This window comes from Scyliorhinus torazame, chromosome 10, assembly GCF_047496885.1.
Source record: "Scyliorhinus torazame isolate Kashiwa2021f chromosome 10, sScyTor2.1, whole genome shotgun sequence".
Taxonomy (NCBI): domain Eukaryota; kingdom Metazoa; phylum Chordata; class Chondrichthyes; order Carcharhiniformes; family Scyliorhinidae; genus Scyliorhinus; species Scyliorhinus torazame.
In genome coordinates, this window is record NC_092716.1 from 112,412,926 (window position 1) to 112,432,406 (window position 19,481).

The 19,481-nt window shown below is 45.8% G+C and overlaps 1 protein-coding gene across 3 annotated transcripts in view; it reads left to right on the top strand.

Annotated features, from left to right (window-relative positions):
* The window catches only part of st3gal2 (ST3 beta-galactoside alpha-2,3-sialyltransferase 2), a 345,283-nt gene that overhangs the window by 320,432 nt on the left and 5,370 nt on the right, over positions 1-19,481 (top strand). For 2 of the 3 annotated variants that reach the window (XM_072518611.1, XM_072518612.1), the window contains one exon: positions 17,220-17,265. The exons of the other annotated variant lie outside the window; for it this stretch is intronic. In XM_072518611.1, the coding sequence (XP_072374712.1) occupies positions 17,220-17,265 (46 nt within the window). The remainder of the gene's footprint in view (positions 1-17,219; positions 17,266-19,481) is intronic. 3 annotated transcript variants of the gene reach the window in all.

Below are 19,481 nucleotides of genomic sequence, written 5' to 3' on the forward strand. Positions count from 1 at the left end.
AGGAGACGCAGACCGAGGAGCTGAAGCGCAAGTGGGAGGAGGAGCTGGGACGAGGGATAGAGGATGGTCTATGAGCAGACGCGTTGAGTAGAGTCAACGCGTCCACAACATGTGCCAGGCTCAGCCTGATACAATTCAAGGTCGTTCATCGGGCTCACATGACAGCGGCTCAGATGAGCAGGTTCTTTGGGGTGGAAGACAGGTGTGCAAAGTGTGCGGGAGGACCAGCGAACCATGTCCACATGTTCTGGATATGTCCGAAGCTTAGGGGATTTTGGCAGGGGTTTGCAGATGTCATGTCCACGGTGTTTAAAACAAGGGTGGCACCGAGTCCAGAGGTGGCGATTTTCGGGGTGTCGGAAGACCCGGGAATCCAGGAGGAGAAAGAGGCAGACGTTCTGGCCTTTGCTTCCCTGGTAGCCCGGAGACGGATACTATTAGCTTGGAGGGACTCAAAGCCCCCGAAGTCGGAGACCTGGCTATCGGACATGGCTAGCTTTCTCTGTTTGGAGAAAATCAAGTTCGCCGTGAGAGGGTCACTGTTAGGGTTCGCCCAAAGGTGGCAATCGTTCATCGACTTCTTCGCGGAAAATTAATCGTCAGCAGAAAGGGGGGGGGGCTAGTTTAGCTTAGAGTAGGGGGTTACTAAAGGTGGGACCTGTAAGGGAGGGAGACGGCTTTTGCACTATGTTTATAGTTTCATGTACATTGTTCATTTTGTTGTTGTTGTAATACCACAAATACCTCAATAAAATGTTTATTTTAAAAAAAGAATAATGAAGTGTTAACAATTTACTGTAACTACATCCAACTACTAGATGGCCATCAAAAGCATACACGTGGATCACGTGATACTCTTGATTCGGGGAGAAGGATGATAGGCGAGGTAGAGAATAGTCATGTTATCAGGAGCTCTGTAATTTGAATCATAGTTTTAGTGAATCTTATATCTTAGCAAGCAAGTCAAATCTATTTAGTTGTAGTGTGAATGAATTATCTTTGTTCAAAACTAAGCTTGATGTTCTTTGTGAGACAATACATTTCAAAGCCATCATTCAGAAAGCAAAGAACATCACAAACATGACAGTAGAAGCGGATAGAACATTTTTAAAAAGTGGCACTTTTTTTCAAACTTTATTTATTGTTTTTTACAAAAATGTACAAAAAGGTGTATTGTAAAGTACAGGCAAAGGAAAAGTTAGGGAAAAATAGGGGTGAAAAATAGATAAAGGGAAAAAAAGAATCGACTGAATTATTCAATCATAGAGGAAAAAAAGTTGTCAAAATAGTGAATACAATTTTTACCAGGCGGAATCCAATTTTTTAATTGATCAGCCTAAGGTATATTTAATCTTTTCAAGTTTAAGAAACATTGTCATCTCCTTCACCCATTGAAAACGGGAAGGTGGAGCCGCAGACTTCCAATTGAATAGGATACGTTGATGTGCAAGCAATGAGGCGAAGGCCAAGGCGTCTGATTGATGGTGATCTACAGCTATCTCTTCTGGGATTATCCCAAAAATACCAGTGATGGGGGTCAATATCAATATATTTTCCACACATGAATGAAAAAGTTGAGGACACAGAGGACTAGAAAATAGCCAGACTTGGACATGACCAAAATATATGAAAGAGTGTTGCAAGATCCAGTTCAGAGTACATCCTCAGGAGTCTAGCCATAGAAAGATAGAGCCAATGAAGAACATTCAATTGAAGCAAAACACGTCAAATACACAGAGATGAAAATTGCAACCTGGAAACAATCGACCTCCAGAGACCCTTGGACAGCTTAGTATTTAAGTCTCATTCCCAAGATGTCTTAATCTTAGCCAAAGACAGACCTTCTGAATAATGATATAAATGCGTGAAACAGAGCCCCTTAAAATAGAATTAGCACCTAAGCAAAGATAAATGGGTCTGACAGGAGGTGTCGAAGGGAAGGAAGCAAACCGTTTACTGGCAAATCTGCACATCTGCAGGTATCTAACAAAAATGATACTTGGGAAGACCATATTCTCTTACTAGATAATCAGAGGAAGCAGACGTACTCTCAGAGAAAAGGGGCGGGATTCTCCGACCCCCCGCTGGGTCGGTGAATCGCCGGGGTGCGGCGTGAATCCTGCCCCCGCCGGCTGCCGAATTCTCCGGCACCGGGGCGGGAATCGCGCCGCGCCAGTCGGCAGGCCCCGCCCCGGCGATTCTCCGGCCCGCGAAGGGCCGAAGTCCCGCTGCTGTCATGCCAGTTCCGCCGGCGTGAATCAAACCACCTACGTTACCGGTGGGACTGGCGGCGCGGGCGGGCTCCGGGGTCCTGGGGTGGCGCGGGGCGATCTGGCCCCGGGGGGTGCCCCCACGGTGGCCTGGCTGATGCGGAAGTGACACCCCCCGCGCATGCGCGGGGATGACGTCAGCCGCCGCTGACGCTCCCGTGCATGCACGGACGTCCGCCGACTGGCGCAGTCCCTTCGGCCCCGGCTGGCGTGGCGCCAAAGGCCTTTCCCGCCGGCCGGCGGCGCGCCAACCACTCCGGCGTGGGCCTAGCCCCTCAAGGTGAGGGCTTGGCCTCTAAAGTTCCGAAGAAATCCGCACCTCTGGGGCGGCCCGACACCAGACTGGTTCACGCCACTCCATCCCGCCGGGACCCCCCGCCCCGCCGGATAGGGGAGAATCCCAGCCAAGGTCTTTAAAAGATTTCAAACAAAATCTGGATCAAATATGGAAGGATGAATCAATTAGAGAAGGTGGGGGGGGGGGGGGGGGGGGGACGACTTAGAATGGATAGGAATAGAGGGAAGAACAGACTTAAAATTCAGTGGTCTCTCAATTGGTACCATATTTTAAGGAGCTGAACACAATGCAATTTGTATATAACGATTCATACTAGGTAGTAATCACAAACGTGATAAGGTAACAGGACAGGCAGGAAGGCAAGAGTAATGTTTCATAATTGTCCAAACAGGTTAGGTCATTGCATAAAAATAAGTTAACCCAATAGATAAGCTTTGTAATGTTGGAAATAATCTGACAAAGCAAGATCTCCTTGACGTTTTGGTCTTTCCAAAAAGATTTTATGAATTTGAGGGTGTTTTTTATTCCAAGCAAAAGAGGAAATTGATTGGTCAAGTGATTGCTCGGCATGATCCAGATCTGCATTAGGCATATTTAAATACCCAGATGCCAAATTCACCCGGTGTCCGGGAGTCAATGGCCGTGCTTGCAAGACTTCACCAGGGTGCTATTTAGTACTGGTCGACACAAATGTGGATCAGGCATAACAGCATCTCGGGGGGGGGGTCTCTCAGGCCATTAGAGACCTCTGTGTTGTCAGGGAGAGGGCACATTGGTGCCCTGGAAGCCTGGCACCTTGGCAATGTCATCCAAGCATTGCCAGGTTGGCGTTTCCAGGGTTCAAGCCCGGGTCGGGGGGACCTTGCCCATTGGAGCAGGGGGTTACCAAGGGCCGTCGATAAGGTTGGGGGGCATGAAGGGGGGTTCAATAAAGCACGGGTGAGGAGAAGATTGGGGCGGAAGATCGGGGCTGCCATTCAAAATGGAGCCCTGATCTGCGAGCAGCCACCCCTGCTAGCGAGATCAGCTCACCAGCAGGAAATCTTTCTTGAATGTGGCCTCAGTGGGATGAAACATTCTGAGGCCAGAAAAACGGCAGTGCTGCAGGGTCCATGGCTGGGGTAACAGGAGAATCCCGCCCTAAATCTGGACTGTTGCCCAAATAGTGGATACAGTTATATCAGGGGCAGAATTATTAACTGATCAAATTGAGGCAACCTAGTTGAAGCAAATCACAAACTGACAACCTCTACTTAGAGAGCAACCAAATTAAGAAAAGGATAGGAAAGACAAAAGAGAAGGAACAAAAATAGGAAAAATTCTGCAAAGTCAGCCCTTCCCCAAGTAAAAGTGTGGTAGCACAACCCCTTGAAGGGTGAGCCATTGCAGTCCACATGACCAGCTCGGGGCTTATTGTGCGGGAGTGAGCGAACCCCGACCAACGGGGAAAATGCTCGGGACCCTTGGCGTGGGGCCCTGGGCAGAGTAGAGCCTGGAGCTGGGGAGTGAACACCTGTTTAGTGACTCTGTGCCTGATTATAGTTGACCTTTATTTGTTACCAATAAACCCGTGTTCCTTTGTATTGGAAGTCTCCCTAGTATTGCCTCGGGCCACCACATTAGCCAAGTGTAAACAGGATTGATTGCAAGTCCTCAGTAGTTCAGAATTTGTAGGGGAAGGGAAAAGCCTCCAAAAGAAACAGAGAAAGCGAAAAGCGTCAATGGCATCATAAAACAGTGAGTGAAAAATGCCCATGACTGGGAAGTATGACCCATTCAACCAGGGGCCGAAGATTGGAGCCAGTATATTGAGCGGCTCCGTTACTTTTTTTTTTAACAGCAAATGAAATAACAGGGGAGGATAAACAGAAGGCATTCTGTTTACAGTTTGTGGGCCCCAGGTCTACAACCTCTCCTACAATCTACATCCCCAGAGGCTCTTGACAATGTCGTTCGACCAGTTGGTGACATTGATCAGAGAGCATTTCAACCCCAGACCCTCAATCATACTACAGCAACACAAGTTTAATTTGGCTGTCAGAGACCCGGGGAGACTCCACCAAATGGCAGAACATTGAGTTTGGCACACCGCTCGGTGACATGCTGTGTGACCGTTTAGTATGCGGTGCGCTTCTTGCTGAAACGAAGATTACCCTAGACAGGATATTCCCATAAGACCATAAGACGTAGGAGCAGAATTAGGCCACTTGGCCCATCGAGTCTGCTCCACCATTCAATCATGGCTGATATTTTCTCATCCCCATTCTCCTGCCTTCACCCATAACCCCTGATTCCCTTATTAATCAAGAACCTATCTATCTCTGTCTTAAAGACACTCAGTGAATTGGCCTCCACAGCCTTCTGCAACAAAGAGTTCCACAGATGCACCACCCTCTGGCTGAAGAAATTCCTCCTCATCTCTTTTTTAAAGGATCGTCCCTTTAATCTGAGATGGTGTCCTCTGGTTCTAGTTTTTCCCACAAGTGGAAACATCCTCTCCACGACCACACTATCCAGGCCTCTCAGTATCTTGTACATTTCAATAAGATCCCCTCTCATACTTCTAAACTCCAATGAGTACAGACCCAGAGTCCTCAAACGTTCCTCATACGACAAGTTCTTAATTCCAGGGATCATTCTTGTGAACCTCCTCTGGACCCTTTCCAAGGCCAGCACATCCTTCCTTAGATATGGGGCCCAAAATAGTATTCCCCTCTCTTTAACTCCCCTCCACCCTCTATATTCACACACAAGACAGACAAACACAGAGGGGAAAGAGGGGTGTAAAGATAAAATAAAACAAATAGTAAAAAGGATAAAAGTCTCTTTTCAGATGGATGTCTTCCAGTACACCTTTCCACAGTCTAGACCTTCAGTTGGAGGTTTTTGCTATCGGACTGTAATAGTGTTCTCTGTAGAATCTCAAAAATCTCTCAGGTTCAGAAAATAGCAGTTGGGCAGCATTTCTGGAGAAAGAGAGAGGGAGCTAGCAGCTCACATCCTCTTCTCTCAGCATCCAGGACCTGGCTGTCCCTTGCTGGTTTATCTGAAAACCATCCCAATCACCGCCTGTCGCTAGGCAGAATACAGCCTTTGACTAATTCATTGGCCACCAGCCAACCAATCGAACCAAATCCCTCGGATCTCTCTGGTGCCAGAAAGTCTTGAGTTTTTCTGTTCAAAAGCTAAATCTCCATTATCACAGTGTACCATTTTGCCATTTTTGAGTTCCTCACTTCCTCTGCTAAACCTAAAGAAATATGTCCATTAAACATCCGTGGATCAAAATGATAATCACAAAGTAAAAGAAATGGGAAATAAAGGAATCAAAAGCAAGGGCCCACACGTGTCATAATAATGGAATTTAATAATGAAACCTAAATCTTGTTTCAAGGTCTCTATTTAAGCCGTTAATTAGTCGACTAAAGATGAGAACGAGACCACTTTATTCGCAAGTTGCATCACTCTGTCCAAATTGTTGTTGGCGGAGTGCACAAGACTGGCAAGGCACGACCTACATGAAGCGCAAATGGCATTGACTGAATTAATGAAGGACAGTAATAATCTGACTACGAAGTTTGGTCAATACAAAATGCATCCTCTGAACTGAAAGAAGCTTATAACAACAAGAACTGCGTTTTCCGTGTTGGGGAGTTCCTCCGTCAGATGGCCAGGCACTGGCAATGCTGAGGCTTGATGGGCCCCATCGGTGTTTTCCTTCATTGAGTTGGGGGATGCAATGATGAAAAAACAGCAGTTAAGGCTGGCGAAAGAAAAATAGAGCCAGAACACAGAAAAGCTTGGGCACGAAACAAATTAAATTGACAAATTGGCAAGGGAGATGTCAATTTCTTCAAAACCATATAAAGTTGCTCTGGGCAGGAGATCGGAAAAAGCCCGTCTTCATATCATGGTGCTCAAGAGCACCCCACCACCACAATATCCTTTTTTTAATGGTGAACCTATGTCACTTTTGACAATTGGAAAAGTACTGTAATGCACAGCAACAATTATACAATACTGATCAATGCAAGGGTCAACGTACCTTTTCAGGGCAGGTTCCTATGATGCATTAAAAACACATCTACATGACAATACAGCATCAAATGGTGACATTTAAAAATGTTTTACACTTACCTTTCTGAGGGCACGATTCAGCGGCCTTGTCCGGACGAGGCTGTTGAATCTCGCGAGAGGCCTCGCACGATTCGCGACATTCAAAATGTCTCGCGAGATTCAACGGAATGTCACGAGGCACTGTGATCTGGATCTTGCCCTCTTTGGGCGTGATCCAGATCTACATAACGGCTCATTTAAATATACATTCGCCGATTCACCCAGCACCTGGTACTCAACGGCCGCACCGTTCATACTAGATAGCGGTGGGATGAGGGGGGTTCCTGGAGGCCTCCCCAAAGTTGTGAAGATGAGGGAAGTGGGGGGACGGCAAAAATGGGGTGGGTCTGAAAGGGCGGAGGTTGGGGAGAGATCAGGGTAGCCAGTCAAAATGGCACCCCAATCTGCGAGGGCCCTCAAGTCAGCTGGATTATGCCCTGAAGGTTCCTGACTCCTCAGCAGACAGTGGTCAGATACTTTCCAAGGAAGTACATTTCTGGGCAGCTTATAAAACCTACACCAGCACACGAAAATAGAGGAAATACAGAAAGAAAGACACTTTTATTTGGTCCTCACAATGGGGACCTCAACCTTGGGAGAGGTGCATATACTTTTTGTACCCCTCCCAAACTGCCCAAATGCCACACAAAAATGACATGCGATCAAAAAGGAAAGGAAGGTTTCTTTTTGCTGGAAGAAAAACTAAGGATGGCACAGTGGTTAGCACTGCTGCCACACAGCACCAGGAACCATGGGTTCTGGCCTTGGGTGACTGTGGAGTTTGCACGTTCTCCCCATGTCTGCATGGGTTTCCTCCTGGTGCTCCAGTTTTCTCCCACAGTCCAAAGATATGCAGGTTACGGGTTAGGACGGGGGAGTGGGTCTAGGTAGTGTGTTCTTTCGGAGGGTTGGTGCAGACTCGATAAGCTGATTGGCCTCCTTCTGCACTGTAGAAATTTTTAAAGTTTTATGACCCAATTTGCACCTCCATTGAAAGATGACAATCCAGCCCTTGTGAACCCCATCTATCGGAGATCTTCCCAGTTATTTAATCTATGTATGTCCCTCTGTAATTTCCTACTGCAATTTCCTCCTGCAATCTGCCTGATTTACTGTGCTTCCAACTGAGTGCCATTTACAAAGTTCAACATAAAACTCTCACCATCCAAGGCATGGTTAAAACAGTGAGAAGCAGAAGTCCCAGTCCATGCCCCTGGGGAACACAACATTATCCTGGCAAAACAACAGTGATTTTCTTTCACAAAATAATCCTTTGGGATGTCCTGTGAATGTGAATATAAATGTAAATTATTTTTCTATTGCTTTTGGTTTTCTTTGCTAATTGCCCCAATCTTTGCAGAGTACCTAACTTGCATTCTGAAAGACAGGCAATGGGCTAATAGCCAAAAATAGATAGTCAAATGTTATGGGCCAGGGTTTAGAGAACACCAAAGTATATCATGGAGTTCACCTGACCCACAACTTTTAACAGATTTTGGTTATGGGGAGCACAAGAGCCCACTTTACAGGTGTGATGCAACAGAGATCTAAAGTATTTTTAAAACAAAATAATGTTTATTCTGTGAATCCAGTTAACATTTTATAAACCCACAGTAAGCATCTTACCAACTACCAACACTGATAACCCCCCAAAAAGATACAGTACTCTATAGGTAACCCTTAGTAATTTTCTGACAACGTCCATAAGGCAAAACACTTTTTAACAAAGACAGTAGGTTTGAATTCTCTACAGAGAACAGTTATCACTTTTAAATGATCAAGTGATCTAAACACCTTGTTTAACATACAGAGAGAGAGACCAGTATACATCTGCTTGGTTTGAATGCAGCTCTCCAACTGAAAGTGAAATTAAAACACAGAGCCGAAAACAGCTTCCAGCTCAAAACAAAAGTAAAAAGCAGAATCACATTCCAGCTCCACCCACACAATGACATCACTGCAGCCATTTGATAAATCACACTTTTCTCAAAGGGACTCTCGCATGACACAAAGACAAGGGGCGCGATTCTCCGCTCCCGCGTCTAAGTGCCCACGCCGTCGTGAACGCCGTCGAGGTTCACGATGGCGCGAAACGGCCCCGATCTCGACCGATTCAGGGCCTGAAAATGGGCTAGGATCGGGGCCGCGAGAAACTCGGGGGGCGTGTCGCTAAAGCAGCGTCGTCAGCGCGCGCCGGGCATTGGCGCCGCATAAAAGCGGCGCCGCGTCATCCGTCGCCTAACTGCGTCACCCGTGCATGCGCGGGTTGGCCGGCGCCAACCCGCGCAGGCGTGGTTGCCGTCCTCCCCGAGGCTGCTCCACAAGAAGATGTCGGCTGGATCTTGCGGGGCGCGGAGGAAAAGAGGTCCTCCTTCAGAGAGGCCGGCCCGCCGATCAGTGGGCACCGATCGTGGGCCAGACCCCTTTTGAGTGCAACCCCGGTGAAAGAATCCCCCTTGCCGCCCCCCCAGCATTCCCGCGCTGTTCCCGCCGGCAGCGACCAGGTGTGGATGGCACCGGCGGGAAGCTGTCGTTTTGGGCAGGCCACTCGGCCCATCCGGGCCGGAGAATAGCGGGTGTAGTGGAGAATCGACATTTTGGGTGTCCCGGGCGATTCTCCGGCCTGCGCCACGCAGAACTCGACGGAGCCATTCTCGCCGCTTGGGTGCATCGCGGGAGGGCGTCGGACCGGCGTCGCGGGGAAAAATGGCGCGCCAGGCGATTCTCCAAACCGGCGCGGGAGCGGAGAATCGCGCCCCAGGTCAAGATAGAAATTGACCTAGATTTTTCCATTCAGTACTGCTCGGGATGGAGTCTAGTTAAAACTTCAACCTGTCTCTCAGTTCTGACTGATCCTGCCGAGTATATCCACTATTCTGTTCATTTCTAGATTTACAACATTTATCATTTTTTTTATCTCCACTGCCCTGAGGGATCGCAAATCCTTGACTTGGATAAAGGGCCTCATCTAATGCTGAAAGAAACCGATTGGAAAAATTGGCAGGATTTGTGCCCAAGAAAGGTTGCCCTACATGTCGCTGCTGGCACTTCACAGCTTATCTGCTCAGTGGTGAAGTATTGCAGCCCTAATTGAAGGCAGCAAAGAAAACCAATCTGTTACCCCCTATCTCCACTCATTCAGCTGGTAAAGTGCTGTCCAGCACGAGACCAGAAAAGTCTTGAGCTCTGTCCCTAGTCTACTGAATTAGCTGTACTCAGCCAGGGCATGGAGGAGGTGGTAAGATGTCTTTATATTTCCTGTTTTCTTTTATTACTTTATCAGAGTTACAAAGCCAGAGCTCAGAGAGTGGACAGGGGCAACCCCCTAATCCAGCTCCTTGCCTGCTCCAAAAAACGATTCAACTTGAATCCAATTCATAGTCCCCACAAGAGAGACATACCAGATCCAGGCATTACACCTGACCTCGCGCTCACCTTAGCCAAAAGGTGGGGAAGCATTTTCTGTCTAATTATGTCTAAAGAGTCAGAGCATGACTTAATTGATCTTAATTAAAAGGCTAATAATCTTCATGTATTCTTCATGCATTTTACCATCTGGTGGAGGTTCTTGGTTCCCCAATGTGAGTATCTGTATGAAAAAAAAGTTTGTAATTTCTTTAACAAGCACTTTATATTCTGCAACCCTCCCGCATAAAAATATTTGATTTCTCTTTTTTTTCCAATTGAGGGGCAATTTAGCATGGCCAATTCACCTATCTGCACATCTTTTGAGTTGTGAGGTGAGACCCATGCAGACACGGGGAGAATATGCAAATACCACACGGACAGTGACTCGGGGCCAGGATCGCACCCGGGTCCTCAGCGGCATGAGGCAGCAGTGATAACCATTGCGCCACCGTGCTGCCCCTAAAAATATTTGATTTTTCAATTGAAATTGGATGCAGACTTTTTTTATTAGCAACATTAATCTGACAAGTCCTCCAGGAACATTAATTACATTATACCATAGCAATCCGCCACGTTTCCTCTTCCATTAAAGAAGAATTTACTGCCACTCTGCTAAACGTTGATGTGCATGATTCGTTCAGTTAACAGTTAACCCTGATCTTTAAGACTGAGCTGGATAATGAAATTGGTAATGCTGGGTGAGGGAGGCAGGAAATGTAGATGGTCAGGATAACATTCAACAATTATAGCATAGTCATTCCACTGACTGGATGGTAAGCAATTAGACATTATATAGGGAACTAAAGGATGATCACCTCTTGAATGGCTCCAATCTCTTCTCTCTCAAGAAAACCATATTAAAAAAATAATGGCACGAAAGACTGATGAATCCTCAGGACTTGATGGTTTTCACCTTGAGGTTTTAAAGGAAATAGATGAGAGAATTACAGATGCTTTAACCACAGTCTATTTCAAGAATTATCCCTTTTTTAGATTGGAAAATTGTAAAAGTAACTCCATTATTGAAGGAAGGGGATAGGGGGAAAGAAATCCTGAAAAATGATAGACCTGTTGGACTAACATTATGGGAAAGGTATTGAAATATGTACTTAAGAGCAAAGTGACTCAGCACTTATAGAAATTTGAGGTGATCAGAGGGAACAATATGGATTTGTAAAGGGTAGGGTATACCTACTGAACCCAGTGGAATTTTTGAAGGAAGTAACTAATATAGTAGACAGTAGAATGTCATGGATGTAGTTTGTACAGACTTCCAGAAGCAATTTGATAAGGTTCCAAATAGAAAACTGTTAGCTAAAATGTAAGGTAATTGAATTGAAGGAAAATTATAGACCTGCTTAGGGGATTGGTTAGGCAGTAGAAGACAGAACAAGGATGTCACTTGAATTGGAAGGAAGTGACTAGTGGTGTCTCACGAGGATTTGTGCTGGAGCTAATCCATACATAAATGTATATTTATTAATGACTTGAGTAACTTTGCCAATGACACATTTGTGGTGCTTTGTTGGCAGCATAAAATTAAAAGAGACATTGATAGAGTAAGTGAGTGAACAAAACTGGCAGATGTATTTCATTGCAAGTCGATGTGGTGTCATCCATTTTGGAACAAAAAAGGATAGATCTGAATTTTATTTAAATAGCGAAAGGTTCGGCATATTGGAGGTCCAAAGAAATGTAGGTCCAGGTACACAGGTCACTAAAATATAGTAACCAGCACAGCACCAAGAACCCGGGTTCGATCCTGACCCTAGGTCACTGTCCCTGTGGAGATTGCACATTCTCCCTGTGCCTGCGTGGGTCTCACTCCCACAGCTCAAAGATGTGCAGGGTAGGTGGATTGGCCATGCTAATCTGCCCCTTAATTGGGAAGGGAACAAAATAGTAATCAGGTACAAATGTTTATCAAAAAGGCTAATGGAATGTTAGCCCTCTCATTATAAAGGTTAGATTTTAAAGTGGAGTAAGTTTTGCTACACCTATACAGCCCTCCCATTAGAGCTCATCTGGAACACAGCACATTAGAAAGGATATATTAAACTTGGAATAACTGCAGTCCAGTTCACCAGAATATTACTAGGGCTTCACGGGTTAGATTATGAGGCAATATTCCATAAACTAGACTTGTATCCACTGGAATATAAATGATTAAGGAGTGATTTAATTGAGAACTTTGAAAAGAACTAAAGGGGTAGATAGAGAGAAGTAGGTCAAGAGGCATAATCTTAAAACCCGAACTGGACCATTTAGGAAACACCTCTTTGTGCAGAGTGGTGGAAGTGTAGAACTCTGTCCCACAAAAAGCCATAAATATTAGCTAATTACCCATGTCAAATCTGAAATCTTTGCTTACTAAATTTATTAAGGGATGTGGAGCCATGGCAGGCGGAATGAGTTAAGGTACCTACCAGTCTTGATCTCATTGAATGACAGTCCAAGCTCAGGGGCTGATTGGACTACGTATGTCTCTAACTTTTACCAACAACCTTTGCATTTATATAGCACCAGTGTAGTGGATCCCAGAATGGTTCAGTACAGTGTTATCAAGCAAAATTTAATACTGACCAACAAAAATAAGGCAGGTGATGAAGGTAGATTTTAAAGTGTGCCCAATGGAAGAAAAAAAGGTCAGGGGTTTAGGAAGGGAATTGCAAACCTTAAGAACTGGACAACTGAAAGCACAGACACCAATGGAGGAGCGATAGAAATCAGAGATGCACAAGAAGCCAGTATTGGAGGAGTGCAAGAACGTGGAGGGTTGTGAAGCTGAAGGAGGTTACAGAGATAAGGAGGGACAAGACCATATAAAGATTTGAAAGCAAGGATGAGAATTTAAAAATGAGGTGGGGCAAGGCCATAAGGGGACTTCTGGACAGGACAATATTTCAACCTCGGTATCACTTCTCCTTGTAAAACAAAGACCGGACAAAGACCGGACTATACAGGCTGGTCAATTCATTCCCTTTTGCTAACATGAAGGATTTTGAATTCTATCTGTGTAAAAGACAAAATGTCACAAATAAGTTTCTTACAAACAACTTCTTGACCACAAATGTGATAACAAGTTCTTCATGGAGATCTGAATAGCAAAGATACATTTAAGGGGAAGCTGATTAAGTACATGAGAAAGCAATTAATACGTTATGTTGATAAGGTGGGAAGAGATTTGTTTCAGAATAAACACTGGCATTGACCAGTTGGTGTGAACAGCCTGCTTCTGTGCTGTAAAATTCTGTGTGTGCAATTAAAGTAAAATGGTCTTGCTAGTTCATAAGTGTTGCATATAAGTGTTACCTTTATTGTTATGATCGAGTGCATGGGCAGTTTTATTTGATTAGTTTCACAAGTTCACTTGCAACACTAGTGAAGCCACAAAAACGTTTCTGGAAAAGGTTAAATGGCTGCCTTCAGTTTAAGCTTTCAACATGCAACTCAATGAACGGGAGCACCATCTTGTGTGGAGCACGGCTTTTGGGAATACATTGAGAGTGCAGAGCGATAAGGGCGGCACGTTGGCGCACTGCTGCCTCACGGCACCAAGGACCCAGGTTCGATCCCGGCCCCGGATCACTGCCTGTGTGGAGTTTGCACATTCACCCCGTGTCTGCGTGGGTACCACTCCCACAACCCAAAGATATGTAGGCTAGGTGGATTGGCCACCTTACAATTGCCCCGTAACTGGAAAAATAAAAATAATTGGGTACTTTAAATTATAAAAAAAGAGAAAGAGTACAGAGCAGGGAATAGTAGTACTTCATTTTTATCTCAGTTGAATTAAATTGCCAATTATTTGTCCAGAAGCAGCGATGGTTCCACTGGAGCTCAAACTCATGATCTGCGTGTAAAGCAAACATGATATCCACTACACTATGGAACCATTTCAAAACACCCATTGGGGAATTGAACCCCGGTATCCCGCGTGACAGGCAGGGATACTAACCACTATACTAATGAATAAGTGAAATGGAGCCACAGTATTCAAGGTGGTTAATATTAGCAGCAATTGGGGTGCTGCAATAGGAAGAAACAAATCAGCCAGTGTTTCTGGTGCTGATTGCTAATTGAGAATCACTTTCTGGAAAGTGCTTCTGTGTAAACCTTAATGTGAGCACAACTGGACTGTGATGCTTACAAGATCAAACGGCTGATCAAAATTCATGGTCTAGGGTCTTCTATAATTCATGAACATTTAAGCAAACTACTTGAGGACTGTTGTCCATCCAGATTCAGTGCTTTGAGGTGAGAAAATGGAGGACTGTGCTTACAGATGTCTGTATAAAAAGGCATTAGTGCCATGAATATTGTTTTCTCTCACACACAATAGAGCCCACAGTATAATTAACATAAAAATACTTAAGCATATATTCAAACTTTATTCTTTATGTTGCGACACAAATCATATCATTCCTCCATATTTCAGCTTCAGTCCTTCTACGTTCTGAATACATAATTTGCATATTTATGAATATCAGTTAAACAGACAGATATATTCAAATATTTGATTTTTAAAAAATATAAATTTAGAGTACCCAATTCATTTTTTCCAATTAAGGAGCAATTTAGCGTGGCCAATCCACCTACCCTGCACATCTTTGGGTTGTGGGGGTGAAACCCACGCAAACACGTGGAGAATGTGCAAACTCCACAAGGACTGTGACCTAGAGCTGGGATTGAACCTCGGACCTCGGCGCCGTGAGGCAGCAATGCTAACCACTGCGCCACCCTGCTGCCCGCAAATATTTGATTCAACTGCCTATCATCAAAAATCCTGCCTCTTAACAGTCCTACCCCTTTGGCAGTCAGTGAATGTGAACAGAAAGTGACCCTGCTGAATTAAAGGTATGGATCCTGAGTTGTGATTCCATGTACTGCTGCAGCAATGAAGACATGGTGATTGCACTGACTAATCTAATTGTCTGGTATGAAACCAATGAGGGTGGGCACCACACTAACAATTGACAGTCTACATTCACAGAGGAGGAATCACCTCCTGCAAGAAGGCTACTTTCACCCTGGAACAGTTCCTGAAACAATCAGCATCTGGAGTAGAGAAGGACAGGGGAGAAATCATAAGGAAACAGATCATGGGCAGGATTCTCCGTTCCATGGTCAAAGTGCTCATGCCAGCGGCGAATCTCGGAACCCCAGGTGCCGGTCACAGTCCTTGGGCATGCAAATATATGCAGAGCGGCCAGTGCATTGGATTCCTGTCACTCTCCGGCTCGAGCGCCCCGATCCCAAAGTCCAGCAGCAGCCCCCCCCCCGCCTCATTAACAAGGGGAGCACCCCCAACCCCTCATCCTCTGCCCCACCATGGGAATAACGGGTAACCCCCAATACCAAGCATACATGAGGGTGACCCAACCCTCTCCCCACCCCCATGGCTCGTCAGCCATCCCCACTTAGTCCCGTCAAACTCAGCCACCCCCTTCAGTCTCAGCCCCCTGGCATTACCAATGGTATACTGGTCCCTGGCAGTGACACCCTAGCCTGGCGTGTTGAACCCCAAGGGGGTCATGGGGCTCTTCTCATTGCTGATGTGTTCCTCTGCTGCTGTCAGGCTGCAGAGGCGAGTTCACCAAGGGTTCTGAGGGTTTGGGTGAGTGCGGGCTATGGGTGAAGGCTTGATCCCAGGACCCTCCCCTGTGATGGGGTACCGTGTCAGGACTGCCCCTTCCAGCCCTGGGCAATCTGAAGATCACTGTTGGGATGGTGATATCTGGCAGACCCCTGTTCAACAGCATCATCCTGGTCAGACTTTTTAAACTCTGAAGTGGCCTCCTCACCCTGAACTGCTCTGCCTGACAGCCGAAGATCAGTTTGGGCTGTTAATGGCATGCCAATGCATGCAAATCAGCACTTTGATTGTTCCTGCCGGTGCGGAGTGGGTAGCTCACTATAGGCGGTGGCATGGGAGCGGAGACTGGGGATGGCTCTGCTGCCCAGCGCCTAGCCCGTTTATCGTACCATGTTCCATTCTCCACTCAATTATGATTCCTGATCGCAGCTTTGGAGAACGGAGAATCCCAGCCCATAAATTCTTACCATTTTAATGTCAAACAGTTGATTGAAGTTTGTAAAGGATTGCCATTTTTAGTATGTCCTGTAACTAGGCGGGAGATTGACATTTGGCGTAAATTCACTTAAAATCTAGACTGAATGATCCAGAATCACCCAAATACTGTCTGTCAAGGGCCAATAGACTTTAATAGCTCTTTGTGACTCACATACGGGCTCTCCTGAAACAAGTATGTTTCTCCAAATGACATCTTCCCCTCATGGTAGTTTCCATTGGGACGTCACAGTGGTTTGCACTGCTGCCTCACAACGCCAGGAACCGGGTTGAATTCCGTCCTTTGGTGACTGTGTGGAGTTTGGACATTCTCCCCGTGTCTGTGAGGTTCCTTGGGTGCTCCGGTTTCCTCCCACAGTCCAAAGATGTACAAGTTAGGTGGATTGGCCATGATAAAATGCCCCTTAGTGTCCAAAGATGTTCAGGTTAGGTGGGGTGACGGAGATTAGGAGTGGGCCTGGGTAGGGTGCTCTTTCAGAGAGTCAGTGCAGATTTGATGGGCCAATTGGCCTCCTGAACAAAGAGGAGCAGGCCCTTCGGCCCTCCAAGCCTGTACCGGTCAAGATAGAAATTTCTGCACTGTAGAAATTCTTTAAATTCTGATTTTCTCAGACTACCTATTTAATTAGAGCTGTAAATCTTCCATTCCCTCTGTTTCATCGGAAACAGTAATATTTTGGCATCATTACAGCTTCTCCCATTGACCTGGTGCATATAGGTCTTGAGTCACACAAAGTTCCATCGCCAGTCAGCGCCAGGTGTCCTGTGCTGGGCAACACTGGTGTACAACAAACAGATGAAGAGCAAATTGAACTTGACTGTGATGCCATGCACAGTCAAATATCCTACTCGCACTGTATTCTACTGTCTCAGCCCAAACATGAAGAATGGCCACTTGAGTGGGATATCAGAGAGCTGGAAGTTCCAACAACAGTCAGCACCTATAGGAGGATGAAAATTGGGTGAAAATTTACTTTAATAAAAATCTATTCTTCTGAGATTCAAGATTCAACTTCTGTGTCTTGTTTATTTGCAGCACCTATGCACCTGTCAAACAGTTTCTTCGAGTGGATAAAGACAAGGTGAGTCAGTATTAGGTTTTTATTCATATATTGGATGACAAAACAAAAGGTGCAGCTGGATGCAATTATTGCAAGGTCGAAAGGCTCCAAAATTTATTCGAATGATTGGTGTCAGCAGAGAATGTTTCGAAATAAGGGGCAGGATTTTTTTCCCATCAAGTTGCGCCCGATGTCGCTCCCGTTCCACTGGGTGTATAGCGGGAGAGGCCAAAAACGGGTTTTGTGCCGGGCGCTGAGCCTCACTGGGTGTGATCCAGATAAGCATATTTAAATGAGTCATCAGGCTAATTTAAATATGCACAGCCTATTCGAGACTTATTGATTTATTGTCACATATACCAAAGTACAGTGAAAAGTATTTTTCTGCGTACATACACAGTACATACACAGTAGACAAAAAGAATAATCGACAAAGTACATTGACAATCAGTGATGGGTTACAGTGCGGAACAAGGACCAAACAAAGCAAATACATGAGCAAGAGCAGCATAGGGCGTCGTGTATAGTGTCTTACAGGGAACAGATCAGTCCGAGGGAGACTCGTTGAGGAGTCCAGTAGCTGTGGGGAAGAATTTGTTCCTATGTCTTGATGAGCGGGTCTTCAGACTTCTGTATCTTCTGCCTGATGGAAAGGAACTGCAATCTCCCAGCTCCTAGTATTCACCAGCCCCACTGGCCAAGCACTGCAGGGGTGCCAATTTGGCAGTGCCAGTTTAGCATTGCCAGGGTGCCAAGAGAAGTGCCAGATTGGCAAACCCATGGGGACAAGGCTTGATGGGAGCATGAATGGTGGGGGTTGAATGGGGGGCCCTCAGCAACGCCATAGCAGGGTATGCTCACTTGGGGGGAGGGTGGGGGGCTGGGTCACCCTCATGCCTGGGTGGTGGGGGGGACATTCAAACTCACTTTGAGATCTGGACACCCTTTCAAAATGGCGCCCCATCTCTGATAGGCCAGTCTTGCCGCCATCTTTCGTTCCCCACTGCAGAAAGAAATTCAAATGTGGGATTTCCCAGTGAGAAACTCCCCTAGCTCCAAAAAACGAAGAGTGAGTGAATACAGATCTGGATCGTGCACAACCACACGGCGGGAATCACCCAGCCAACACCCCCCTCCCAAAATGACACTTAGGGCTGGATTCTTCATCCGCCCAAGGTTTTGTCTAATCTAATATTGGCTTCAGGAAAGGATAAGGACGATGTAAATATTGTAGTTCGGGGGAGGAGTGCGGAACATTGATTGGGATGAGCATAGTGAGAAAGAAAATATTAAGTGGTTTAATGTCTTTGAAAATAGATATTGCCAGGCCAGAATTAAACATATCACAGGTTGTTAAAAGAGAGAAAACGGTGGAAACTGGCCGTTATTTCCAATCCTCTCTGGCTGAAGGTGTGGTACTGGAGGACCAATGTTTATCAAGACAGAAAGGGATAAATCAGGTAATTACAGGTCAGTCAGCTTGATCTCAGTGGTGGGAAAATTCTTGGAAAAAGTTCTGAGGCACAGCATCAGTCGTCCTTCAGAACAGAGGTGGCTGAGGGAGGTTTAATACAGGTGTATAAAGTTAATGCGTCGAGATCGAGTCGGTAAGAAGGAGATGTCCCGCTGTTGTCTGGTGGCGGAATCTTCTGGTCCCGCCCTTGAATCCACCTCACGTTGCCAGGTAACCCGCGGCGGTTTGGGGGGGGGGGGGGGTGCCGTCGGCAGGACTGGAAGATCCCACCAACATTAGCAACAGGAAGATCTCGCCAAGCTTAATTATCAGCCTCTATGAAATAGATTTCCCGGTCTCTGTTTTCTGTAGGCGCACAACCATTTAAAAATCAGTTGAAAATAACAGCACCCATCTCCGCTTAGAGCACAACCCCCCACCCCCCTCCCACAGAGCGAGTAACATTGCAGCCCATCAATATGAGCTAGCTTGAAATCCCTATCCCTGATGTTGAGGAACTCTGTTTGATTGGATTGGATTTGTTTATTGTCACGTGTACAGTGAGAAGTATTTTTCTGCGAGCAGCTCAAAAGATCATTAAGTACATGAAAATAAAAGGAAATAAAAGAAAATACATAATAACACAAGGTACACAATATAAATACACAGACACCGGCATCGGATGAAGCATACAGGGTGTAGTGTTAATCAGGTCATTCCATAAGAGGGTTATTTAGGAGTCTGGTAGCAGCGGGGAAGAAGCTGTTTTTGAGTCTGTTCGTGC